General features: G+C 41.6%; 1 protein-coding gene across 3 annotated transcripts in view; it reads right to left on the minus strand.

The window, feature by feature from the left end:
* Window positions 1-15,232: 15,232 nt before the first annotated feature.
* EML1 (EMAP like 1) overlaps window positions 15,233-24,357 on the minus strand; it is a 183,965-nt gene continuing 174,840 nt past the window's right edge. For all 3 annotated transcript variants that reach the window (XM_034768149.1, XM_034768148.1, XM_034768147.1), the window contains 7 exons: window positions 23,537-23,604; window positions 21,814-21,902; window positions 21,226-21,323; window positions 21,029-21,116; window positions 20,741-20,836; window positions 17,364-17,494; window positions 15,233-17,041 (listed from right to left, as the gene is read on the minus strand). In XM_034768149.1, coding sequence (XP_034624040.1) covers window positions 16,916-17,041; window positions 17,364-17,494; window positions 20,741-20,836; window positions 21,029-21,116; window positions 21,226-21,323; window positions 21,814-21,902; window positions 23,537-23,604 — 696 coding nt within the window. In that variant the 3' untranslated portion in view covers window positions 15,233-16,915. The remainder of the gene's footprint in view (window positions 17,042-17,363; window positions 17,495-20,740; window positions 20,837-21,028; window positions 21,117-21,225; window positions 21,324-21,813; window positions 21,903-23,536; window positions 23,605-24,357) is intronic.

A 24,357-nucleotide genomic window follows, 5' to 3' on the forward strand; every position in this document is an offset into this window, starting at 1 on the left:
GGGGGGGGGTCGGCGGCGGGGGGGTGGGTAGTTTGGTGCCTGCAGGGATCTTCCTGCAGGGTTAGTTTGTTTTCTGGTGCTGCTGAATGTTAACAGAAAAACCGCAGCACTCTACTTGCCTGAAGGGGCCCAGACAAGCACCACCACACTGCCCCCCCCCCCCAACTGGCTGAGATTGGCCAGGCTTCTGCAGCACTCTACAAGCTATGCTTGGTATGTTGGAAAGCACGGACGGCGCTGAAGCTTACCATGGCCGCATGCAAGCCGAATTCTGTTGCCCAGACCTGTGATTGATCTCTAGCAGCAAAGCCACAGGCACTCAGCATTAAGAGGCAAAATGCGACCTTGCACAGAAATCACATGTGCTATGTAATGTGAACAGTGTTGGTCACCGTGAAAGAGTATAAGCATTGTTCTGCAAAATGTAGCTTTTAAAACAATTCTCTCTTTTTTCCCCTCCCTACAGCAGCTGCAAATTCCTCAAGCCTCCCTCCTCCATCCCGAAGGTTATCACAGATAAGGCGTCATAAGAAGAAGACGCGGGAGGACATGTTTTCTGAAATTATGCAATCCAGCAGGAGTGACAGAGCTCATCTGAATGAGTGGAAGGAAACAGTTTCAAAGTATAGGAAAGAAGTCAGTGAACGTGAGGACAGGAGGGACCAACGTGAGGAGAGGAGGGACCAACGTGAGGAGAGGAGAGACGATCGAGATGAGAGATGGCGGCAGGAAGACCAGAGGATGAAGGATGCAACGCTGGGGCTGCTCCGGCGTCTGGTGGAGGTTCAGGAACGGCTGCTGGAAAACAGACTGCCGCTTCAGCCCCTGTTCCACCCTCCCCCCTCCCCATGTTCCGTATCCTCCTCACCCAGACGTGTAAGAACGCGGGGGGGGAGGCTCCGTACACCTTCCCATTCCACCCCAGTAGACAGCCCAAGCAAAAGGCTGTCATTTTTTTAACCTTTTCTTTGTGGCTTTTTCCTTCCCAGCAATCCTCCTCCCAAATACCACCCGGGTTCCCTCCCTCTTTTTCTAATCTATTAATAAAGAATAAATGATTTTTAAATGATAGTGACTTTATTTGGTTTGAAAGAAAGCTGGGGGAAGGGGCAGGGTGGGTTCCTTACAGAAAATCAGTCAGTAAAGGGGGAGGGTATTCATGAAGGAGAAACAAACAGATATTTCACACGGTAGCCTGGCCAGCCATGAAACTGGTTTTCAAAGCTTCTCTGATGCACAGCGCTTCATGGTGTGATCTTCTAATCGCCCTGGTGTCTGGCTGCGCGTAATCAGCAGCCAGGCGATTTGCCTCAGCCTCCCACCCCGCCATAAAGGTCTCCCCCTTACTTTCACAGAGATTGTGGAGCACACAGCAAGCAGAAATAACAATGGGGAGATTTCTTTGGCTGAGGTCAGAGCGAGTCAATAATGAACGCCAGCGGCCTTTTAAACGGCCAAATGCACATTCTACCACCATTCTGCACTTGCTTAGCCTGTAGTTAAACAGCTCCTGACTCCTGTCCAGGCTGCCTGTGTATGGCTTCATAAGCCATGGCATTAAGGGGTAGGCTGGGTCCCCAAGAATAACTATGGGCATTTCAACATCCCCAACGGTTATTTTCTGGTCCGGAAAGTAAGTCCCTTGCTGCAGCCCTTTAAACAGAGTAGTGTTCCTGAAGACGTGAGCGTCATGAACCCTTCCCGCCCAGCCCGCGTTGATGTTGGTGAAACGTCCCTTGTGATCCACAAGTGCTTGCAGCACCATTGAAAAGTACCCCTTGCGGTTTATGTACTCGGTGGCTTGGTGCTCCGGTGCCAAGATAGGGATATGGGTTCCGTCTATTGCCCCACCACAGTTAGGGAATCCCATTGCAGCAAAACCATCCACTATAGCCTGCACATTTCCCAGAGTCACTAACTTTCGTAGCAGCACCTGAGTGATTGCTTTGGCTACTTGCATCACAGCAGCCCCCACAGTAGATTTGCCCACTCCAAATTGATTCCCGACTGACCGGTAGCTGTCTGGCGTTGCAAGCTTCCACAGGGCTATCGCCACGCGCTTCTCAACTGTGAGGGCTGCTCTCATCTTGGTATTCTGGCGTTTCAGGGCAGGGGACAGCAAGTCACAAAGTTCCATGAAAGTGCCCTTACGCATGCGAAAGTTCCGCAGCCACTGGGAATCGTCCCAGACCTGCAACACTATGCGGTCCCACCAGTCTGTGCTTGTTTCCCGGGCCCAGAATCGGCGTTCCATGGATAGAATCTGCCCCATTAACAACATGATCTCCAAAGCACCGGGGCCTGTGGTTTCACTGAATTCTGTATCCGTGTCTGTGTCCATGTCCTCATCATGCTGCCGCCGCCGCTGCCTCCTCTCCTCGTTTTTCTGGTCCTGGCTGAGCATAAACTCCACGAGAACGCGCGAGGTGTTTGCAATATTCATGAGTGCTGTCTTGACCTCAGCGGGCTCCATGCTTGCCGTGGTATGGAGTCTGCAGTGTTCACCCACCCAAGAAAAAAGGCGCGAAAATGGTTGTCTGCCGTCCGTTGCTTTCATGCAGGGAGGGAGGGAGGGAGGGAGGAAGTGAGACTGTACCCAGAACCACCTGCGACGATGTTTTTTGTCCCATCAGGCACTGGGATCTTAACCCACAATCCCAATGGGCGCGGGAGACTGCGGGAACTATGGGATAGCTATGGATTTGCTACCCACAGTGCAACGGTGCAGAAATCGACGCTAGCCCCGGTACTTGGACGCACACCACCGAATTACTGTGCTAGTGTGGCCGCACTCATTTCGACTTTATACAACCTGTATCTCAAATCCGAATTATCTAAATTCGGATTAATCCCGTAGTGTAGACATACCCAAAGGTACAAGATACAATGTATGGTGGTCATAGGCTGAGGAAGCAAGTCTGCTACACCACAAAACTGAAGAAGGGGGCTGCAGGCCGAGAGTCTGCAGTCACCCTAGGCACAGAGAGGCGGGCAGGAGGAAACCGGGGGGAGCAAAAGCCCTGGGATCCTAGCCCTCCAGAAAGGGTTTATCCAGAGGAGTTGCAGGGAAGAAAGTTTGTGGAAGGCAGAGTAGTAAGAAGCCATGGGAAAGAGCTTTGAGTGTTGAGATTGTGTAGACCTTGATTGCTGCTGACAGAGTCCCTGGGCTGGAACCCGGAGTAGAGGGTGGACCTGGGTTTCCCTACCAGCCACTGGGAAAGCGGCACAGCCCAGGACTTACAGAAGACTGCCTGAGATGGCACATGGGCAGGTTGGCCGGTACAATTTGGCTACCCCAGAAGGGGAACACTGCATAATGACCTGGCCGGAGGGCCAAGCCAGGAAGAGGAAGCACTGTGACTCCTAGTGAGCAAGTGGGGCCGTGGCACATCAGACCAGGCAGAGCTAATCCCCAGAGACAGCCACAAGGGTATCCCCACAGTGAGTAAACCCCGTGACATGAAGCTTCCATGCTTTCCTTAGGTTCATACTCTTGTATAAAGCCTGATGCTATTCAGAGATGTCAGATTTTCCCATCATCTGGATTTATGTACTTCCTCTGAAGGATTTTTCCAAAGTGTGTAGAACATTACTTCATTAAAGGTTTCAGAGTAGAAGCCGTGTTAGTCTGTATCCGCAAAAAGAACAGGAGTACTTGTGGCACCTTAGAGACTAACAAATTTATTAGAGCATAAACTTTCGTGGACTTCTTCGGAAGTGGGCTGTAGTCCACGAAAGCTTATGCTCTAATAAATTTGTTAGTCTCTAAGGTGCCACAAGTACTCCTGTTCTTTTTACTTCATTAAAGTACCTCTTCAGAAGGACTCCTTACAGCAAGGAGATGGCTTAGCGTGTGCTGGGAAGATGTGGCAGTGCTCCAACTCATTTTTATATATTTAGTTCTAAAAGATGGTCTACTTAATAGCAAAGTTTGACTCTAAACTTCCCCAAAGCTGAGGGGGGATATCAAGTGCAGGGTTTTGCCTTGGCTCATTGTAGAGTGGAGTAGCCACAAAGTCATATCCAAGCTTCCCTCAAATGCAGTGGTGTTTAGATGTGGGGATTGGGTTTGGGCCCATCCATCACCATAGATTTATGCTGGGCTTGCTGTACCACCAACAGCAGCTGCATCCTCACTGATAGCTGTAGAATTATCTCATGGCAATAGCCTAGGTCCTGCCATTGCCTTTTTATCATAGTCCAGAAGATTTGACCAATGAGAAATGGGGGGCCTACAGGCTAGTGCTGGAGTTGGCAACACACTAAGCATAGTGCAGTCCCACAAGTAGACCTGTGCTGCAGTAAGATGGGATAGGGCAGGAACTGTAGCAGGAGAGAAAAATGGAAGTGTGTGTTTGAACAAGGCTTGATTTCTGTGTTGGGGTATATAGATGATTGGGGGCCCTTTGGCAGGGGCCTGCATCTCTGCTGTCTCCTAAGGAGGAGTCAACTGAGCCAAATAGTCTCATGGTTTGTTTGTTTTTTTGAATTAAATTGTAGCAGTGCTTTTCAGAATCCCAGCTAGAAGGTCAAGTGCAGCTGAACCTGGCTGGGGATGTGACGAATCATGTGGGGAAAAAACAGGTTTTCCAACCAGAAGCCAGTCTAAGACTGTGTTGGATACCGAGGAGGTGCTGTGTTTGTTTGGTTGCAGAGAGTTTGGAACGTACAGACTGTTAAACTGCATGTGGCCAGATCCTTTGCTAAACAGGAACTGGAAATGAACTGGAAATGCCAGAGCGAGTTTGTAACTTAAACTGAGCTTCCTCTCACTTTCTCTCCAGCTACTCAGACTGTGGCCCAGCCAGAGTCTCTTAGCGCACACCTTATGCTCTTTTTAGATGCCATCATGAGGCCACAGTGCTTGAATGTGTGACATAACAATCATTTCTATGGCAACACACTGACATCATAAATAAAGGATTAAGATTTCACTGAACGCTGTAGCTGGAGGAGAGGTTGGGCAGGGAAGGAAGGAGACCTTATTAAAAACATTGACATCTGTCTTGACAAAAAAGGGAACACTGAGCGAACAGCCAAGTAAATTGCTCGTGTCAGTGCACTCTCTTCAGGTTACTGCCAGAATGAAAGTCCATGTTTAAGATGTCTGAGCAGTGAGAGAGCAATGCGGAGGACAGATAGATTACAGTAATCTAACACAGCTGGGAAACAGAGCCAACATTTTAATTCTGCCATCTAACAATAATGTCCAACAGCCTGGAGGGGACTCCTTCAGCCAACAGTCTGAAACCTGGAACAATGCAGCTTGTGTAGTCCTGACAGTTAAACCCCACAGAACAATAGCGGTTGTTTCCTCCTGAAATGACTATATATTTTATTCTAGATAAACCTGTAAGAGTCAGATTTTCAAAAAAAGTTCAGCTCCCAGTTAGGTACCTAAATCAGTGGCTAGATTTTCAAAATTGCTCAGCACCCAGCAGTTCCCACTGAAATCTGGCTACTTCTAACGGTGCCTAAGAGTGAGGGAGCTCTTCTGAAAATCAGACCCTAAGTGCTTCAGGCTAACAAAACTTCTACTGAAAACTGACATCTAGAGCTGAGATTTTCAATGGACTCTGTCTACACTGCAATTAGACACCTGCGTCTGGCCTGTGCCCAGCTGATTCTTGCAGAGCTCGGGCTAAGGGGCCGTTTAATTGCAGTGTAGACATTCCGGCTCGGGCTGCACCTCACAATTAAATAACCCTGCAAGCCCAAGTCAGCTGGCACGGGCCAGCTGCAGATGTCTAATTGCAGTGTAGACATGCCTTAAGAGCTAGGCAACCAAGTCCCACTGAAATACAATAGGAATTGGACAGCTAACTGTTGGAAATCTCTCTCTAGAATAGTGCAAATAGGATCCCAATATGAGCAGGAATGCCCAATTTGTTCTTCAAACCTCTGCTCTGATTAATAGCCTGAATTGAGGTGCCATAGTTATTAATAATACATACAGATCTCTGTACAGAATAAACAGTGAAAACAGAGACCCTGCTAGAAGAAAGGGCCTGCTTATTGGAATTTTTCTTTTTTAATATGTTCTTCTCTTTGTCTTCAGTGCTCATGAAATGCACTGAGTTGAAAGAACTCTGCTGTTTGTTCAGAGCAGGGTCAGAATGGTGAGCAGCACACAATGTTCTACCAGTTCTCATTCTACTCTGCCTGCTGGCATGTGCTTCAACCCTAACCATCCCACGGGGGAGTCTTCATGACCTATTCCATCACTGACCATTATGTCAAGACTGCCGACAAGACTCACAATTAGATGTCAGTTTTTGTAATGTTGACACATATCCGTAGAGAATTCAACTGGGGTCACTAACCTCATTTCATACAGGTTACCCACAGTGTGGTAACAACTGACATGGGCTGGACTAACCGGCAACCTAGAGGTGAAGAACCCACTTCCCACAAGACTTCAAGCTATACTTAAAAGACATGAAATATAGGAGCCAAAAGGAGACCACGCTGAAACAATAACAATACACAATCCTCATCCATTTACAACGAGGGAGATTGTACAATCTTGCACCCACATCACAACCATGATGCCAGCAAAAACTTCTATGTTGCTATGAATCGTCCTCTGACTGTCAAGGTTCCTGAGGCCAATTTTCATAGAAAATTATAACTCACCCTCACGATACGATCAGGGTTCCAAATGAGCAGAGAAGCACTATTGGACTCAGTTCTAAGTGCCAAATTTGTCCTGGACATTCTTCAGTGGCTCTTCATTTTCTACATTTAAAATATCCAGGGGTCAACCTCCACTTTTTTCTGTGATGTGTAGTTTAAATTTAGTCTCTATCACTTGCCTTTTTGTTGTTTTATTAAGAAACCAAGTTCAATCCCCCTCTGTTGATTTAAATGGCAGAAAATGAGTCTCTAAGTTTGGGAGCTACTGGTTGGAAGTTTTCTCTCCTTCTCTCTAACTGGAACATACACACGTTTCTATGCCCTGTTCTTAGGGTTTGGAAGGATCCCTGTCTCCAAAACAACAAAAAGTGCCCCTTCCTGTCATGTGCCATCACTAACTCCACTGTAAAACTGCCTCCTTAATGCTTTCGCTAACATTTTGTCTTCAAAGAAATTAAGATCAAATTTACTTGAGAAAATGTTAGCCACTTACTAGCACTCTTCCCAACTCCACGAGAGAGATCCTTTGGGGCCATCTGCCTGTCCCAAGTCAGAATAAAGGAGGAGGGTTGGGCGTGGGGCTAGCAACTCCACCCCGTAAAAATCAACTTGCTACAGAAACGCCAAAAATAGAGATAACAGAGACTTTTAGCCTGGAAAAAGAAGGGTCTTCAACTCGAAGACGCATGACGCTGGATGGTGAAAGTCGTGAGGAAGCCACAAAGCCGATTACCCTTCTTGCAACCAGGAGGATTACCATCGGTATATGGAACGTGAGGACCATGTACGAGTTAAGAAAGACGGCGCAGGTCGCAGCAGAGATGAGGAGCAACAACCTGACCCTACTAGGCATTAGCAAGACAAGATGGACGCAAGCTGGACAGAGACGACTGTTGACAGGAGAGTTGTTGCTGTATTCCGGACATGAAGAGAGTGACGCACCCCACACACAGGGAGTAGGCTTCATGTTGTCCAAGCAGGCACAGAGAGCACTGATTGGTTGGGAGGCACATGGTTCCAGGATCATCACAGCATCCTTCAGAACTAAAATGAAGAGGATTAAGATGAATGCTGTACAGTGCTATGCTCCAACCAATGACAGTGAAGAGGAGGACAAAGACTATTTTTACAACAGACTTAAATTGGACCTGACAACACAGGATATGAACAAGTCATGGGGACCCACGCTCTGGGAGAGATGAGTGAGAATGGAGAGAGATTTGTGGATCTGTGTGCACTTAATAACCTGGTCATAGGAGGTAGCATCTTTCCTCACAAGCAGATCCACAAGAGTACCTGGGTATTGCCAGCAGGCACGATAGAAAACCATATCGATCATGTCTGTATTAGTAAGAAGTTTAGAAGATCTTTGCAGGACGTTAGAGTTAGAAAAGGAGCAGACGTAGCGTCCGACCATCACTTAGTGGTGGCCAGATTGAAGCTGAAGTTGAAGAAGAACTGGATAGACACGTCAGATAGAAGAGTGAAGTACAATGTCAGCCTTTTGAAGGATCATAAGATCAAGGAAGATTTTGGACTGACGCTGAAGAATAAGTTTTCAGTACTACAGGATCGGTCTGAGGAAGAGGAAGACAGTGTATCCAACAGATGGCAGAAAGTGAGAGACACACTTAGATCAGCATGCCAGGAAGTGCTTGGAATCAAGAAATACCAGCAGAAAGAGTGGATCACAGCAGAGACCTTGACTAAGATAGAAGATAGAAAGAAAAAGAAGGCAGTAGTTAATAACAGCAGGACTAGAGCAGCAAAGGCTAAAGCGCAAAAAGAATATGCTGAAGCCCATAGAGCAGTGAAGAGGAATATTAGGAAGGATAAGAGAGATAATGTGGATGGACTGGCAGCAGAAGCGGAGCAGGCAGCATACAACGGTAATATGAAACAGCTGTATGACATCACCAAGCGACAGTCTGGAAAGTTCAGCAAGCCAGAACGTCCTGTCAAAGACAAGCAGGGAAAGTCTATAACAGAAATAGAACAACAGATGAATAGATGGGCAGAGCATTTTGAGGAACTCCTGACTAGACCAGCACCACTAAATCCACCAGACATTGACCCAGCCAACGAAGACCTTCCAATCAATTGTGACAGACCAACCAGAGATGAGATCAGAAAAGCCATCACTATGATGAAGAACAGGAAGGCAGCTGGACCTGATGATATCCCAGCAGAAGCCCTGAAAGTAGATCTGGATGCTTCAGTGGAAATGCTGTACCCCCTCTTTGAGAAGATATGGGAAGAAGAAGTGATTCTGACAGATTGGAAAGAGGGATACCTTATTAAAATCCCCAAGCAATTGTGCCAACTACAGAGGAATCACACTTCTGTCAGTGCCAGGGAAGGTGTTCAACCGAGTCCTCTTAGAGAGAATGAAGGATGCCATCGATCCACGGCTACGAGATGAGCAGGCAGGTTTCCGGCAAAATAGATCATGCACGGACCAGATAGCAACACTCCGCATCATAGTCGAGCAGTCTATGGAGTGGAACTCCTTATTGTACATCAACTTTGTTGACTATGAGAAAGCATTCGATAGCATGGATCGAGAGACTCTCTGGAAGCTCCTTCGGCACTATGGCATCCCAGTTAAGAGCAAATGGCCCAGGATACAGGATTCTGGAGATCTGTGGTTGGCGGCCCATACCCCGATTGGGGTGACGGGCATGAGTGAGTGAGTGAGCACTCTTCCCTCCCCCCCTCATAACATCCCGATAACACAGTAGTTCTGATAGGGATGGTGCGGGGGGCAGGGGCAGTGCACAGAGCCGCCACCTCCCCGCCAGGGGCCGCAGAGACATGCTAGCAGCCGTCTGCTTCTGGAAGTGGTTGGGGCCATGCCTGAGTGGCCCGCTCCTCAGTGGGATTTTTAGCGGCCCGGAGTTGGAGATCATAGTCTGTGATTTATTTTTGCAGGCCCTCCCTTGAGCCGGGGCCCTAGGCTGCAGCCCCTAACGCCCCTGCCTTAATCCGGCCCTGAGGACAGGCCGAGAGAAAAGGGAGGAGGTGTTGCCTTGAATATCAGAGATGAATTCACATGTACTGAGATTGAGATGCAAATAGAAGAGAGATTTGTTGAAAGTCTCTGGGTAAGGAGAAAAGGGGTAAAAACCCAGGGTGATGTCATAGTAGAGGTCTCCTATAGATCACCGAACCAGGAAGAAGAGGTGAATGAGGCTTCTTTTAAACGACTAACAAAATCATCCAAAGCGCAGGATTTAGTGGTGCTGGGGAATGTCAACTACCCAGTCATTTGTTCAGAAAATAATATAGCAGGGCACAGATTATCCAACAAATTCCTGAAATGCATGTGAGACCATTTTTTTTTTAGAAGTTGGAGAAAGCTACTAGAGGACAGGCTGTTCTAGTTTTGATTTAGACAAATAGGGAGGAACTGTTTGATAATTTGAAAGTAGAAGGTAGCTTGGGTGAAAGTGATCATGAAATTATAAGAGTTCATGATTCTAAGGAATGGTAGGAAAGAAAAACAGCTGCTGGAAGCGGCACGGGCCGAGGGATGTACTGGCCACCACTTCCAGCAGCTCCCATTGGACTGGAGCAGCGAAGCGCGGCCACTGGGAGCCGCAATCGGCCGAACCTGCGGACGCGACAGGTAAACAAACCGGCCTGGCCCGCAGGGGCTTTCCCTGCACAAGCGGCGGAACAAGTTTGGGAACCACTGATTTAGATAATGGTATAGAGAGTACACTTATAAAGTTTGTGGACAATACCAAGCTGGGAGGGTGCAACTGCTTTGGAGGATAGGATTAAAATTCAAAATGATCTGGACAAACTGGAGAAACAGTCTGAAGTAAATAGGATGAACTTCAATAAGGACAAATGCTCCAATTAGGAAGGAACACTCAGTTGCACACATACAAAATGGGAAATGACTGCCTAGAAAGGAATACTGCAAAAAGGGATCTGGGAGTCCTTGTGGATCACAAAATAAATATGAGTCAACAGTGTAACACTTTTGCAAAAAAAAAAAGCAACCATCATTCTGGGATGTATCAGTAAGAGTGCTGTAAGCAAGACATGAGAAGTAACTATTCTGCTCTACTGAGCACTGATAAGGCCTCAACTGGAATATTGTGTCCAGTTCTGGATGTCACATTTCATGAAAGATGTGGACAAACTGGAGAAAATCAAGAGGAGAGCAACAAAAATGATTAAAGATCTCGACAACAAGATCTGTGAGGAAGGATTGAAAAACCAGTTTGTTTAGTCTGGAGAAGAGAAAATGGAGGGGGGACATAACAGCTTTCAAGTGCATAAAAAGTTGTTACAAGGAGGAGGACTTAAATTGCAGCAAGGGAGGTTTAGGTTGGACGTTTAGGAAAATCTTTCTGTCAGGGTAGTTACGCACTGGAACAAATTGCCTAGGGAGATTGTGGAATTTCCTTCATTGGAGGTTTTTGAGAACAGGTTAGACAAATACCTGTCAGAAATGGTCTAGTTATTAAATAGTCCTGCCTTGAGTGCAGGGAACTGGACTAGATGACTACTGAGGTCCCTTCCAGTCCTACTCTTCTATGATTCTATGTCACCAAGCTCTCCCTTGTTTGAGAACATCACGCAGAGCAGATTAAACTAAAAAATACATTAGGGCAAGCAGAATTTTCTTTTGGACCTGCAACCTTCTGTTATAACAGACAAGGCATTTGCTTTCAGCAAAAAGCGATATTACCAGAACATGTCTAAAGCTCATGGCAGACATGGAGGGAGGGATGGCTCAGTGGTTTGAGCATTGAACCCAGGGGCCAATCCTGCAAGCTGATGGATGCCTCAACTGTACTTCACTCCCTTGTACTTCAATGGGAATTGGGGGCACTGAACATCTCTGACACAGTTTACTGTATGTTTGGAGTGTCTGTGCATATTCAAGCACAATTAGACCTTTCAATTTCCACATGGCAGCATTGCTGTGAGCTACAAAAGCATTCTGGGAGTTAGCATGCAAATTAGCTCTGTAGGCATATGCTTTGCTTAAGAACGCCCATCTCTGGTGCTGATATATGAAGTGGCTTTTTACCCAAGGTAAGTGTCCCACTATGAACTGTTAGTGTCTACAAATGGAGTAGCACACAATTTCCAGCTTGCCAAACTGCATTTTGTGAAATAGATTATAAAGCTTTTCACGCAACTTTAATTATACCTGAAAGGACAGAAAATTTTTAACAAGAAATGAGCTAACAGAGTGTTTAGTCACTGAAGGATTGATCTGATCCTGCTGTTACATCTGATTTACACAAATGCAAGTGTCTCCCCAACCTAGTCAGAGAGGGTTAGACATGCATAAGTGAATCAGGTTCAGAACCTCTGTTTCTGACCCAGAACTCTCCCTAAGGGACCAGGGGAGATCAAGTAAAGGAGGATGAAGGGATACAGCAATACAGAGGTGTGAGGAGGCCTCTAGTTTAATGAGGAATAGCATGAGTTCCTTCTTTCAACAAGCTAATACTGTTTTGTTGGAAGCCTGTGAAAATAAAATTTGAGCAGTTAAGGTGAGAATGGAATTCAGAACCCTGAGCTAGGTTGTGTCCTATAGGAGGAGAGTCTGTCTACAGGCTAGGACACTTCAGGTTTCAGTTCTTGTAGGAAACTCCATGTCAGCCCATTTGGACTGGGGAGCTGTAACACAGCCTGCCAGACCAGGGGAGACCCTGAGATTGGTGAGGGCACTATTAAGATTTTGCTAAGACTCCAGAGGATTGGAACAATTATGCCTGGACTCCGCACCACTACCTTCCTCCTTAAAGTCATGGGAGGGAGTTGCTTTCCCATCCATGCACGCCTCTGAGCTCTGCCAGACTGACCTTCCAGAGCGGGAGCCATGAAAGAAAATGCCAGTATGGATGCCATTATCTTATATGGGGAAGCCCCCAGAGGTTTGATGGGGGATGATAGCATGGAGAGCTGCCATTCACCTGATCTTGCCCAGCTACAAATGCAGCTCCATCCGAGTATGAAAGAGGGATTTCTACTTGTTAGGCTTCTCATAAGAACTGGACCTTGTCAGAGGCAGTTAAAGGATTTTTCCCATTAGCTGTGGTATGTTCAAGGATTTGATCTAGCCCTCTCTGAAGGGCTCCAGTTCTAGGCAAAAATTTTACATCTCAAAACAGTACTAGATAAAATGGAATTTAACATTTTAGAGAGGTTAGTTATTTTTCCAATGAATTGGTATCACATGGTGCAAGGAGATGTTAAGAAAAAGCCAATATATTTTCTACATTAATGTGTTTTGGAGAACTGATGAATATCAGTCATGCTTTCCTGAGATCACATGGGAAATTGTATTAATTAGGATTGGTCAAATACGATTTGATTAAAAATGGCTTTTAGAATTATAAGAATTTTTTTGTGACCATTGTCATATTGGTTGAAGTTTTCCATTTTTTTAACAATTTGAACCAATTTTTTTATGCAGGTTGAATGAAACTGAAAAAAAAAATTCTCCTCCTTCCTTCCCACCCAACTTTTTTTTAAATGACTTGGTCTCAATAAAGCTACAACACTGTAACAGATGAGAATTTGGCCTTTCGAGTTATGAAAATACAAAAAAGAAAATGTCATTTGAAGTTGTTTGACATTTTGTGACTATTGTAGGGTGTCAGTAACCTCAGGGAAATTATGTGTTTATACACACACACCCTTCCTCCCTGAAGCTTCGGTTTAGCGACTGATGGTCTAGGGACTATCTGCTAGGATAACCTCTCACGTTTTAACTCCCTGTTAAAACTCGATTTGCCATGTTGCCTTTAGAGAGACAAGGCGGGTGACATAATAGTTTACTGGACCAACCTCTACTGGTGAGAGAGACACAGAGCTCTGTGTAAGCTCAAAAGTTTGTCTTTCTCACCAACAGAAGTTGGTCCAATAAAAGATATCACTTCAGTCACCTTCTCTCTCTAATATCTTTGGACCGACATGGCTATAACAACACTGCATAGAACATATTGCCTTTAGTCAATCTTGTTGGTGTGAATTAAAAAAGGTTCCTTTCCCCAACATCTATCTACTTGTCTGTCTGTCCTTAAACTGTAAGCTTCTTGGGGTCAGGACAGTTCTTGAGTGTCTGCAAAGCATCTAGCACAAGACAGGCACTACCATAAACAAATACATAATAGATTTGAGGCAATGGTTTAAGTAAAAAGTAGCTTATTAAATTGAACAGTATTGTACTTTTCATGGATGATACGGCCAGAAGGGCTGACTGTGATCATCTCATCTGACCTGCTATATATACAGGCCATAGAATACATTAACATACAAATCTGTATATCTTCTAAGGAGTGAAAACCCGGTCACATTGAAGTCAAAGGAAAAACTACCATCATCTTCAATGGAGCAAGATTTCATCCAGAGAATTTTTGTAACTGTAATCCAATTATCTTTCATGCCTTATGCTCCTTGCCATCAATCATTTCAAAGGAAACTATGCTTTTGAGTCAGTTCTTTTCTCCCATTGCAGCAGCGTGTCATTTCCTAGTAGCAGTATAAAAACAAGCCAAGTCCTCCAAACAAGATGAGATGTTTCTCATTCATGACAGATACTTTCTAGCACCAGCTGGAAAGGGGAAAAGAAGCTTTAAAAATAAGAATATATAAAAATGAACAGGAGGGGAAAATGCAGCCAAGCAAAATATTCATTTAAAAATGGGCTATGTTTTAAAGTTCTGGCTTATTTTTTCTTTTGTTTTTATAATCAGAAACAAACAGGGAAAAAAGGACATATTCCTGAAAGCAGTGGATATTTGTCAATTTATCTTTGTCATTTCTTTATTCATAGACTTTTGGAAAACAGTACAGTGTTGAAAAAACAGGTATGATTTTGAGATTTAATAAGTTGTCATCTGACAAGTTTCAGACATATGGAGTTTGTTTTAACCAAACCTAGCAACTAACCAGTTTGGAAATTTTGTGGCCCCAGAAAACAAGCTGAATATACCACTTCATCAATTTGGAGGAAAGTAGTGATAATACTTAGTGTGCAGAACTTAAGCTTGTATATGGATCATTTGCAAAGTTTTCATATAAAGACCATCTCCCCCACTGTGGGATAATATTCCCTTTAAGGTCAATTCTTTAAATTCATATTTACTGCATGAAAAACATCTCTCTTCCACAATATAAGGAAAGTACAGAAATAAACAGCAGAACTTTGAAATGTTTTGTTGTATTAAGGAGTTATTAAGAATCAATAAATAAACTTGCAGGTTGAAATCCTGGTCCTCTTGACTTTCACCCTATATGAACACACTATTGGTCAAATCTTCAAAAGCATCCTCTATAGCAGGGATCGGCAACCTTTGGCACACGGCCCGCAAGGGTAAGCACTCTGGCGGGCCAGGCCGGTTTGTTTACCTGCCGCGTCTGCAGGTTCAGCCGATCGCGGCTCCCAGTGGCTGCGGTTCGCTGTCCCAGGCCAATGGGGGCGGCAGGAAGTGGCAGCCAGCATATCCCTTGGCCTGCGCCATTTCCTGCTGCCCCCATTGGCCTGGAACGGCGAACCGCGGCCAGTGGGAGCTGCAATTGACTGAACCTGCGGACGCAGCAGGTAAACAAACCAGCCCGGCCTGCCAGGGTGCTTACCCTGGCAGGCTGCATGCCAAAGGTTGCTGATCCCTGCTCTATAGGTATGCAAATAATTACATACACAAAAACTCAGATTTCATTCCCCAACAATCTTTTCACATGTGGTTTGGAATTTAAAAATGTATCCCATTAAGTGAAAGCAGATCACAGTAAAGCTTTAATGTAGAAATGAATTTGTGTTAAACTGCACAGGAAGAATACATCAAAACAAAGCACTTTAATACATGATTTATTATTGTCCTGCACTTTCAATATAGCAGGCTGGAGATGTAATAAAAAAGGTTTCAAAATTCATTGATTTCATTTCATTTAACCACTCTAAACAAACAACCAGTGTTTTAGAGTTCAGAGAATTAAAACGTTTACTGTCCATTACAAGCAAAACTTTAATATTAACTTTTCAGAGTCTGCTTATTACTCTGCTCTTTTAAATTCTTTAGATACATTCCTCAAGGTAAACAATAAATTTCAATCTGTTTCACAATCAAAATTGATAAGGCCTTCTTACCCATTTTATATCACCTCCACTATTACTTCATTGCAAAACACAATCTTATGTCATACTATAAATATCCATCCATGCACAAAACACAGGGGCCAGAAGTTACACATTAATATTTCATGTAGGCTTCGAATACTTCCTTTTCCCTTTGCAGGTTTATGGTACATTTAAAAAGATATCTTTAGACTTGGTCTACTTGGTCTTAAAATACAAATATACAATATCCATAAGCATAAAAAAGTAAAGCCTAGATTGCTTTACCATGTATAATGAACTGCTAAAATCTTATACATGTACAATATAGCATCATGCTGATTAATATACATATTAGTTAAATATATTAACCAATAGTGGGGATGTGGTCAAGTTTTGCTTTTTGTTTTTGATAAGAAGTTGTTCATATACAAGTAAAAAAGATTTTTTAAATTTAAGCGTATATGGAATACCTGAACTAGATAAACGTCTGTAAACCCTTTTGAGATATTCAAGTTAAACTGGAGTATAACCTGCTGATTTGAAAGAGAATACAGTTCCTCACTGGTGGAATTTAAAGATTTGTTACTCCCAAAGAAAATGCAAATTACTGAATTCTAACATTCACATTTTCATATCTAACATGTTAATTATTATGTGTCTTCTAGCTAGGTTTATTCTTTTAGTATGAATTCATCACCATCTACCAGAAACAATTCAGTACCTCAATGTTGCTGCCATAGATTTTTCTAAATAGGTAGATATACAGTACAAAGTGTAGACAGTGAGACAATTAAGCATATATATACAGTTTTCTGAAAGGCATTTTTGTGACCATTTTAGTGGAGTTTGTAGAAAACAGTTACGATAGTCACCAGTTCTGCTGATATCACTGTATTGAAAACTTTCAAGCCATGTTTTTATATTAAACTTGTACTGCTGCATATATTGTACAACAAAAGAAAAAATATAGCTCATTCTTTAGGAGTGATACTTAATGAATCACTAAACTGAGTAAGATAATCAGCACGGGGCTTAATTTTCCTGAGGTCTGTAAGAATTTTTAAACAGAATCACAGTGACCAGGCTAAACTGCAAATGTACTGTTTAAGTTTTAAATATACAGTTTGTACAGAACTTCTGTGCATGGTCATCTCATGACTGTGTGTGTTCACACCGATGTTTCCTCTAAATGACTCGCCACTGCATAATACTTGTATCTTTTCCACCTGTGGAGATGAGATGGGTGTCTTCACACAGAAAATCTACATTAGTTACATGACTACTATGTCCACCATACACATGGCTTGGAGCCTGGAAAATATCAATACAGGATGTTATTACTGCAGATAAATAATATACATTACCATAACAAATATTTAATTATGTATAGCATTCAAACGACAATAAAATAAAATTGTCACCTTATTTCTATCAATGAAGTCGGACTATTTTAAAATGCAGACTTCTATATTAAAGTGCCAATCCACACTTACACATGTAAATCCACACTTACGCATATAAGAAGTCCTGTTGATTTAATTTTTTTTTTTTTTTTGACACTCAACAGAGGAACAAAATTTCCCATGTTTGTGAAGGTTTGCAAGATTGTACTCTAACAAAGTAAATATCTTACCCTAAATTGTGAACACGGATAAGAGAAGAGATGTACTTTGCCAAAATCATCCCCTGTTGATAGCAGTTTTCTCTCATGTGATCGACAGACAGCATTGATGTCTGTTCCATCTGAACCTTCTGGCCATACCCCTGAAAACATGTAGTGACTATTTTAATATTTCTGCTACACATACAGGACAGAAATGTTAGCTAATTTTTTTTGTTATGACATTAATGAAGAGGCCACCTGTTTAAAAACAACCAACCTCCAAATCCCTCAAAATTACTAGTGATTCAGGCCCTGACTCAGAAAACCAAATAATGAATTTTAAAAATGTGCATAAGACCCAAAATCTGAATGCGAATGAAGCACATGCATACGTCCTTTGCTGAACAAGGAGGATATAAGCAGTGTTTTGCTGAATTGGGGCCTCAGCTGTGAGCTTTCAGGTATTATATCATAATACATGTGTACATAAGAGACAACAACTGGAGGTACAATTTTAAACTACTGCTTTTCTCCTTCCCTTCTCCATAATTTACAGATAATGAATGACTTCCTGTAGGTAGGAGGCTTATTAAAAAGGTACAACCAGCAGGTTCTCCTCACTCAAATCTATCCTAAAACCCCACTTGTGGTGTTTACAAGAATTATACCATTAAAAATAATAATAAAGTGACTAATGAATGGTCAAGAAGATATGAACTTGTTATAACTGAATTATGACATGCTTTTGTTACGATAACCCTTCTTCCTCATCCCAGTCCCCTACTGCTTGTTGGTCTCACATATTGTGTCACCTCTAAAATTAGATTGTAAGCTCTTTAGGGGAAGGACAAGGTTTTTATGTTTGGTCTGTAAAGCCCCTGCATGCTTTCGCGTGCTGTAAAAACATTATAAAACAGGTTATGGAAACTTAAATTTTCTTTTTATACAGCATTATGTATAGCTATTTGCCGCTTAAGATTTTTAATGCTTTTTTGTCCTTTAGATTTGATCTACTCCCCCATTCAGCACAGAGGTTGTTTAATCATTTGAGAGAGTCCAATGTTGTAGTCAGGTGCAGTTTTTTGTTTTGTTGAGTATTAAATTATTATGACATTCAGTGTTTGAGTTAAGAGCAATTCCTCCCCTCCCCCCACACTTATAAATCTGTAATGACTTCAGAAATACGGAAAGGAAGTGGTTTCATGTTTTTAATCACTGGTATAATTTTATTCTGTATAGCATCTTTTATACAAACTCTCCCAAAACAGTTTAAAGGATTACTGAAAATAATAAGAAAGGAAACTACTGAACCCCCAAATTCAACTGACTTCAATGGGACTCTGTGCAGAAATATCCCTTTGCATGATCAAGATATAAAAATAAATAAAGAGAGATATGCAAAGGAAAGATAAATGTACTTTCCTCTGGGATAAAATTATGAATGAGGTTAAAGAAATTAAGTTTAAGAGGTAGAGAAAAGCTGTTCTAGATGCTAGTGCAGACAGAGAGAAGGCTTTTGCACCAACAGAGTCAAAACTATATGAAGGTAGAGAGCTAGCTGAGAGGGGAGGAGAGTCTGTAAGACAGGCTGGATAGAGTTAATGGAGGAATTACAGTATAAAAACCAAAGATGGCAGTTTTGAATCAAATCCTGAAGTGAACTGGGAACCAGTGAAGTTAAGGGGGGTGGGAATAGGACCACTGTGATCATTTCTTTAGATACATGAAAAAGGCAGCAGATTCATTTTACAAATCTGATATAAATAAACTATTACTTACACTAGAGAATACTCATTTTAAAATAGGCATCATTTCAGAGCCTTTGAAGCTAAGCACCGAGGCTCAGATTTTTAAAGCTATTTAACTATTGTTGCACTCACCATTGCAACACCTAACTGGTATAGGAGCTTCAATCTCATTTTCAAAAAGGATTTAGGCACTTAGTCTACATTTCATCAAGAGTCGAAAATGCAAGTTAGGCTCCTAAATCAGTTAGGTGTTGCACTGCTGAGCACAGCAACACCTAAATAGCTTTAAAAATCTGGGCCTAAAACACTAAAAGTGTCAGGGACTCTCAAACCCTAGCCCTAAGAAGTTGAAATATATTAACAACTCAGTAGAGGCTGTCCATGCAGAGAGAAGAATTTTATCATCTCAGCATAATATGCAGCCAGTCATCTTTGATTCTGTCTTCTCTCTAGACCTGCATGTCAAATCCATATCCAAACCTAGCCACTTCTTCCATAATGTTTCCAAAATGTAACATTTTCTTTCTGTCACTATTCTAAAACTCTAGTTCAGGCCCTTGGCTGCAATCTCTTCCTCTTTCTGGGTCTCTCTCCAACATGTTACCCTCTCTGTTCCATTCCAAACATGGCTGCTAGGATAATCTTTCTTGCCTATTGCTCTGACCACTCCCCCCCCCCCCCTTTTTTTTTTAATCTTTGCACTGGTTTCCTGTTTCATCATACCAAGTTCAGTATCTTGTCCTCACCTTTTAAGACCCTTCACCGCTTTACCTCTCCTGTTTGTACACACTTATCTCTTATTGTGTTATTCTACCACTTCCTCAGCTCCAGTGATAACAGTCTTCATTTATCGAATTCTCCCACGACCGTCTCAATGACTTCTTCCATGCTGCCCCTTATATACAGAATGCCCTCCCTGAATTAATCTGTAACGCAAGTACCTTCTTCTCTTTCAAATCCCTCCTCAAAACAACAAACCAGTGCTTTGAGGCCTACAAGAAAGCAGTCAACCACTAGTGATGGTTGATCACAGGGGATTATTTTGTTTATATGTAAAAAAAAATTACAACCCCCAAATCAATGAAAGAAACCAAAACCATCTGGAACTGGAACACCTTATTTTTGTTGAATTTGTCCTCCTTTTCCTTTCTCTTTCTTTTTGTTCATTTCACTCACTTCTTATGAATATCTCAATTTACACTACCAGCTCTTTGGGGGCAGGGACTGTCACTTTTTGTACAGAACCATGTACAATGGGACTGGATTGTACACTGTTTATACAGCACCTAACTCAATGGAACTTGATCCTGAATGGGGTCTTTGGTGCTGTAGGAATACAAATACATAAATGAAAATTCTCTAATTGTAATACATGCTTTCTAAAAACAATTGTAATTTCTCATAGCAGGTAGCTTGTGATTGGTTTTCACTTCTGTTGAAATTAATAATTGTATCAGAAGCTACCAAGAATATTAAATCAGAGGTCTCCTGTATCAAAATAAGAGGACAGATAGTGATAAAAATTGTGCAATAGAAGTTTTATATTTGCACTTTGAAATCTGAATAGTAATGTTTCAAATAAAGATGACAGTCTGAATGTTAGCTAATTGGAAAAGCAAAGAATCATAAGTTTGTGAGAGGGAGAAAAAAAAAACTTACCAAAAACATGGAATCCTAAAGTACAGGTGTAGGTAACCCATTCTATATCTCTAGTAGTCTCAACACTCACTACTTGTTTACAAGCAGAGGGAATCCCTACAGAAAGAGAAACAAATGATGACATTTTCAGTTTTTAAGCTGCACGGGAGTTGATTTAAGCTAAAAAGTAGCAACTAATTAAAATATATGTTCCAGCCTAGAGATTATATGATCTTATCTTAATTAAAAATTCATTAGATATCCTAGAATCAACTCTGCACAAAGCACAGAAAACTATTTGTTACTCACAGTATAAGATTTCATAGTCCCCTGAATTGGACACAAGGTACTGTGAATTAACAGACCAGTCCAAGTGAGTAATGAAGCTGGAATGACCCTATGAAGAGAAGTGTATTGTATTAATTCCACCAACATAGCATAATATGTACTATAATGTATACATGCTTATTTGTTATTAGTAAATAAGTAGTAAGGAGGTCACTTACTGAGCATTTGCCAATTCTACTATATTTTCTCCCATTTTCATTAACACCATATATATAGATACAGTTGTCATGGGAACCTATTGCCAAGAAGTTTCCATCTATAAAAAAGTGAATTATAATTATACCCGCAAGAAAGAATTAAATTAATCTATGAAGTCCTAGTGTGTTATGGACAATGGGCATTGTTCTTAAAATTTTTATTAATAAAGTAAAAAACCCAGAATTTTCTTCTTCTCCTTGTTTGATGGAATATGTTTCACTGCACATAAAACAGCAGCTTTATATAGCAAATACTGAAGTTAAACCTCAGAAGGAAACTGAGAAAAAAGCCAACCTGAACATGGTACTACACACACATCTAAGCGAGAGAGCTGATTTCTGCTAAACATCAATATCTGAAGGGGCCAACAACAGGAACTTGGAGTTAAAGCCTCTGGGTAAAATCCTAGCTCCATTGACTCAATGGAGGCAGGATTTCAACTCATGTATCTATACCCAATTTAAATATATGTGGGGAATTTAAAAAATAAACCCTATATTGCATACAATCACTTCTTTTTTTAAACCAGTAAGTAGAGTGTGTCAAACCTGGTGAATAACGCATTACAGACAGCTGTTCATTTCCATCTGTGTGTACAGTGACCAAATCTTTTGTTTCTGTGTCAAACACAAACCACCTGTTGTAAACACAGAAAAAGGCCAATAAATTGCTCAGTAAAGAATGCAAATCTACAGTAGTTTTAATCAACTGTTCATTATGTCAAAATAGCAGTCTTCCATATGTTTTGCACTAAAAGGAAAAGAATAGGAAGGGGACATTTTCTGCGTTACTTGTAGCCAACTGAAAGTAACATTTTCAACAGTAGATAAACAGAATATCAATCAAATATTGAGCCAGATGTCTACATTCAGATTTTATTATCATTTTACAAATTGTCACTGGTTATATGCATGTATGATTGATGTATATGTATATTGTGTATCTTGTGTATATTGGACCACATTCTTTAAGGCCCTTTTACAGTGTTCGGACATTCAATTTAATTAAATGTAATTTAATTACATTTATATCTACTTTAAAGGCCAGAGAAGTGTAAAGGTGGCTTAGTGTTTCTGAGAATCAGGCCCACTATGTATTAGATAAATAAAAATTAGATCATAATAAATCTCCTATGAGGTGGATTGGGGCTTTGTTATACATTGTTCTCTGGACATATTTCTACAAATACTTACAACTATTTCACTTTGAAAAGCTGCATTTTAATGCTGATTTCAGTTTATTAAGTATCAAAAATAAAGACTGCTCCCAAAACATCTTACTTTTATTTAGATATTAAGGTAAACAGAGAACCAAATAAATTTTGCTTCAATACTTACTAAAACCATGTCATCAAATAAAAAGGTATTTTAGAATGAAGTGCAAATATTTTAAATATTAGGAACAAAATTCTGCCCTCAGGTAAACCTTGAAGGAAAGGAGGGTTTTGTACTTCAGGCACTTACAGTTCTGGGTTCAAATCAAGGCTCCACCACTGATTCCCTATGCAATTTTGGGCCACAGTCCTCTATATACAATGTAGGTAGTACTTCTTTTCTCCCTCATCTGTCTCATCTATTTAAATTTTAAGCTCTCCTGGCAGAAACTGTCTCTTTACTATCTATGTTCTTGTACAGTGCCTAGCACAATGGGGCCTTGACAAAATTTGGTTGGGGGCTCTGGACGTTACAATGGTAAAAATAATAAAACATGTTAAATTTTCAAGCAAACACCTTTTGTCTTCTCCTGTGCTGTCCCTCACATTTGAGAGGAGGAGTTCCCTGTATACATCCTTCAGAACCCTCCTTAAAACTCTCATTAGCTGTTATGCCTACAACAATAACAACAACATCAAACCCCTGAGAAAGGTTAGGCTGCTGATGCACTGCCACCACTGCTTTTCATGACCTACCAGTGCTGCCTCACTGTTTCCTGTATTCCTCCATCCATCTGACTGTATCCATCTGATGCCTCATGTCTTATACTTAGATTGTAAGCTTTTTGGGGCAGAGATAGTCTTTCTTGATCTGTATTTGTACAGTGTCAAACACAATGGGGTCTTGGACTAAGGTTGTTAGGTGCTATAGCAATATAATAATAATAAACACCACCAACAATACCTTCAGCTCCTGTTGAAGTCAACAGGAGGTGAGCATAGGCATCAGAGGGCACAATTTTGCCCTATTTGTTGGAGAAACAAGAATATCAACTTTGATTTGGTGAGATGGACGGATACCCACTGTTGATTGATACCCGCGCTTTTGTTCTTCTTACCTTCCAGTTAGTGTTCCTATTGCAACAACAGACCCTGAAGGATGAAAACCAGAAGACTGTGCTGGATCCTATAACGTTTCAAAGGAAGTATACATTTATACCCAGAGACAGTAATAATAAAAACACAATTAAAATTGCTTAGTCAGTAACAAACTAAGCCTCCTCATTCTTTTTTTAGAGTAAATGCCTCTTTTTATATTTGAGGGAAAACCAAGTACATTTTGAAATCCACTAAAAATTACCTAACACAGTGTTTCCTATATTCAATGCCACACTGTTTTCCTTTGTGCACAGTCTAACCTAAGATTTATTGGGCAAATAATTTCAAACAAAAAAAAATTGAGAAAAAGCTGTTTCTAGACAAATCCCCAAAGGGGAAAGAGGTAAAATTAACTTAATAAATTATTCACTCAGTTCTAATTTAGTTATATAAATGTCTAATCAGTAGATGGCAGTTGTTTACTACCTGAAAGCTGAGCAAGCAGTTGATTTTACTGCTGCATATATCACATGGCATGGAGTGCTGAAGTGGCAGGGCCAACTTTACCCCTAACAACACAGAAGGTATCTTTGCAATACCCTGCCAGTTACAAGTCAGTGGAAGTTTGAGTTAAATAATGAACGTGGGTCTCTCACTTTGATGTCTGATATTACAACTTTTTCATTCATATAAATGTTTTAGCATATTTGATACTATGTTGTTACTGATGTATCTGGAGAACCACAATGTTTCACCTGCCATTATAACATCTGAAAAATATGAAAAGTTAGTAGTGGCTTACTAGTTTTATGTCACAACCTACAAAGAATGAGCTGTAGAA

The sequence above is a fragment of the Trachemys scripta genome, chromosome 4 (assembly GCF_013100865.1).
Source record: "Trachemys scripta elegans isolate TJP31775 chromosome 4, CAS_Tse_1.0, whole genome shotgun sequence".
NCBI classification, from domain to species: domain Eukaryota; kingdom Metazoa; phylum Chordata; order Testudines; family Emydidae; genus Trachemys; species Trachemys scripta.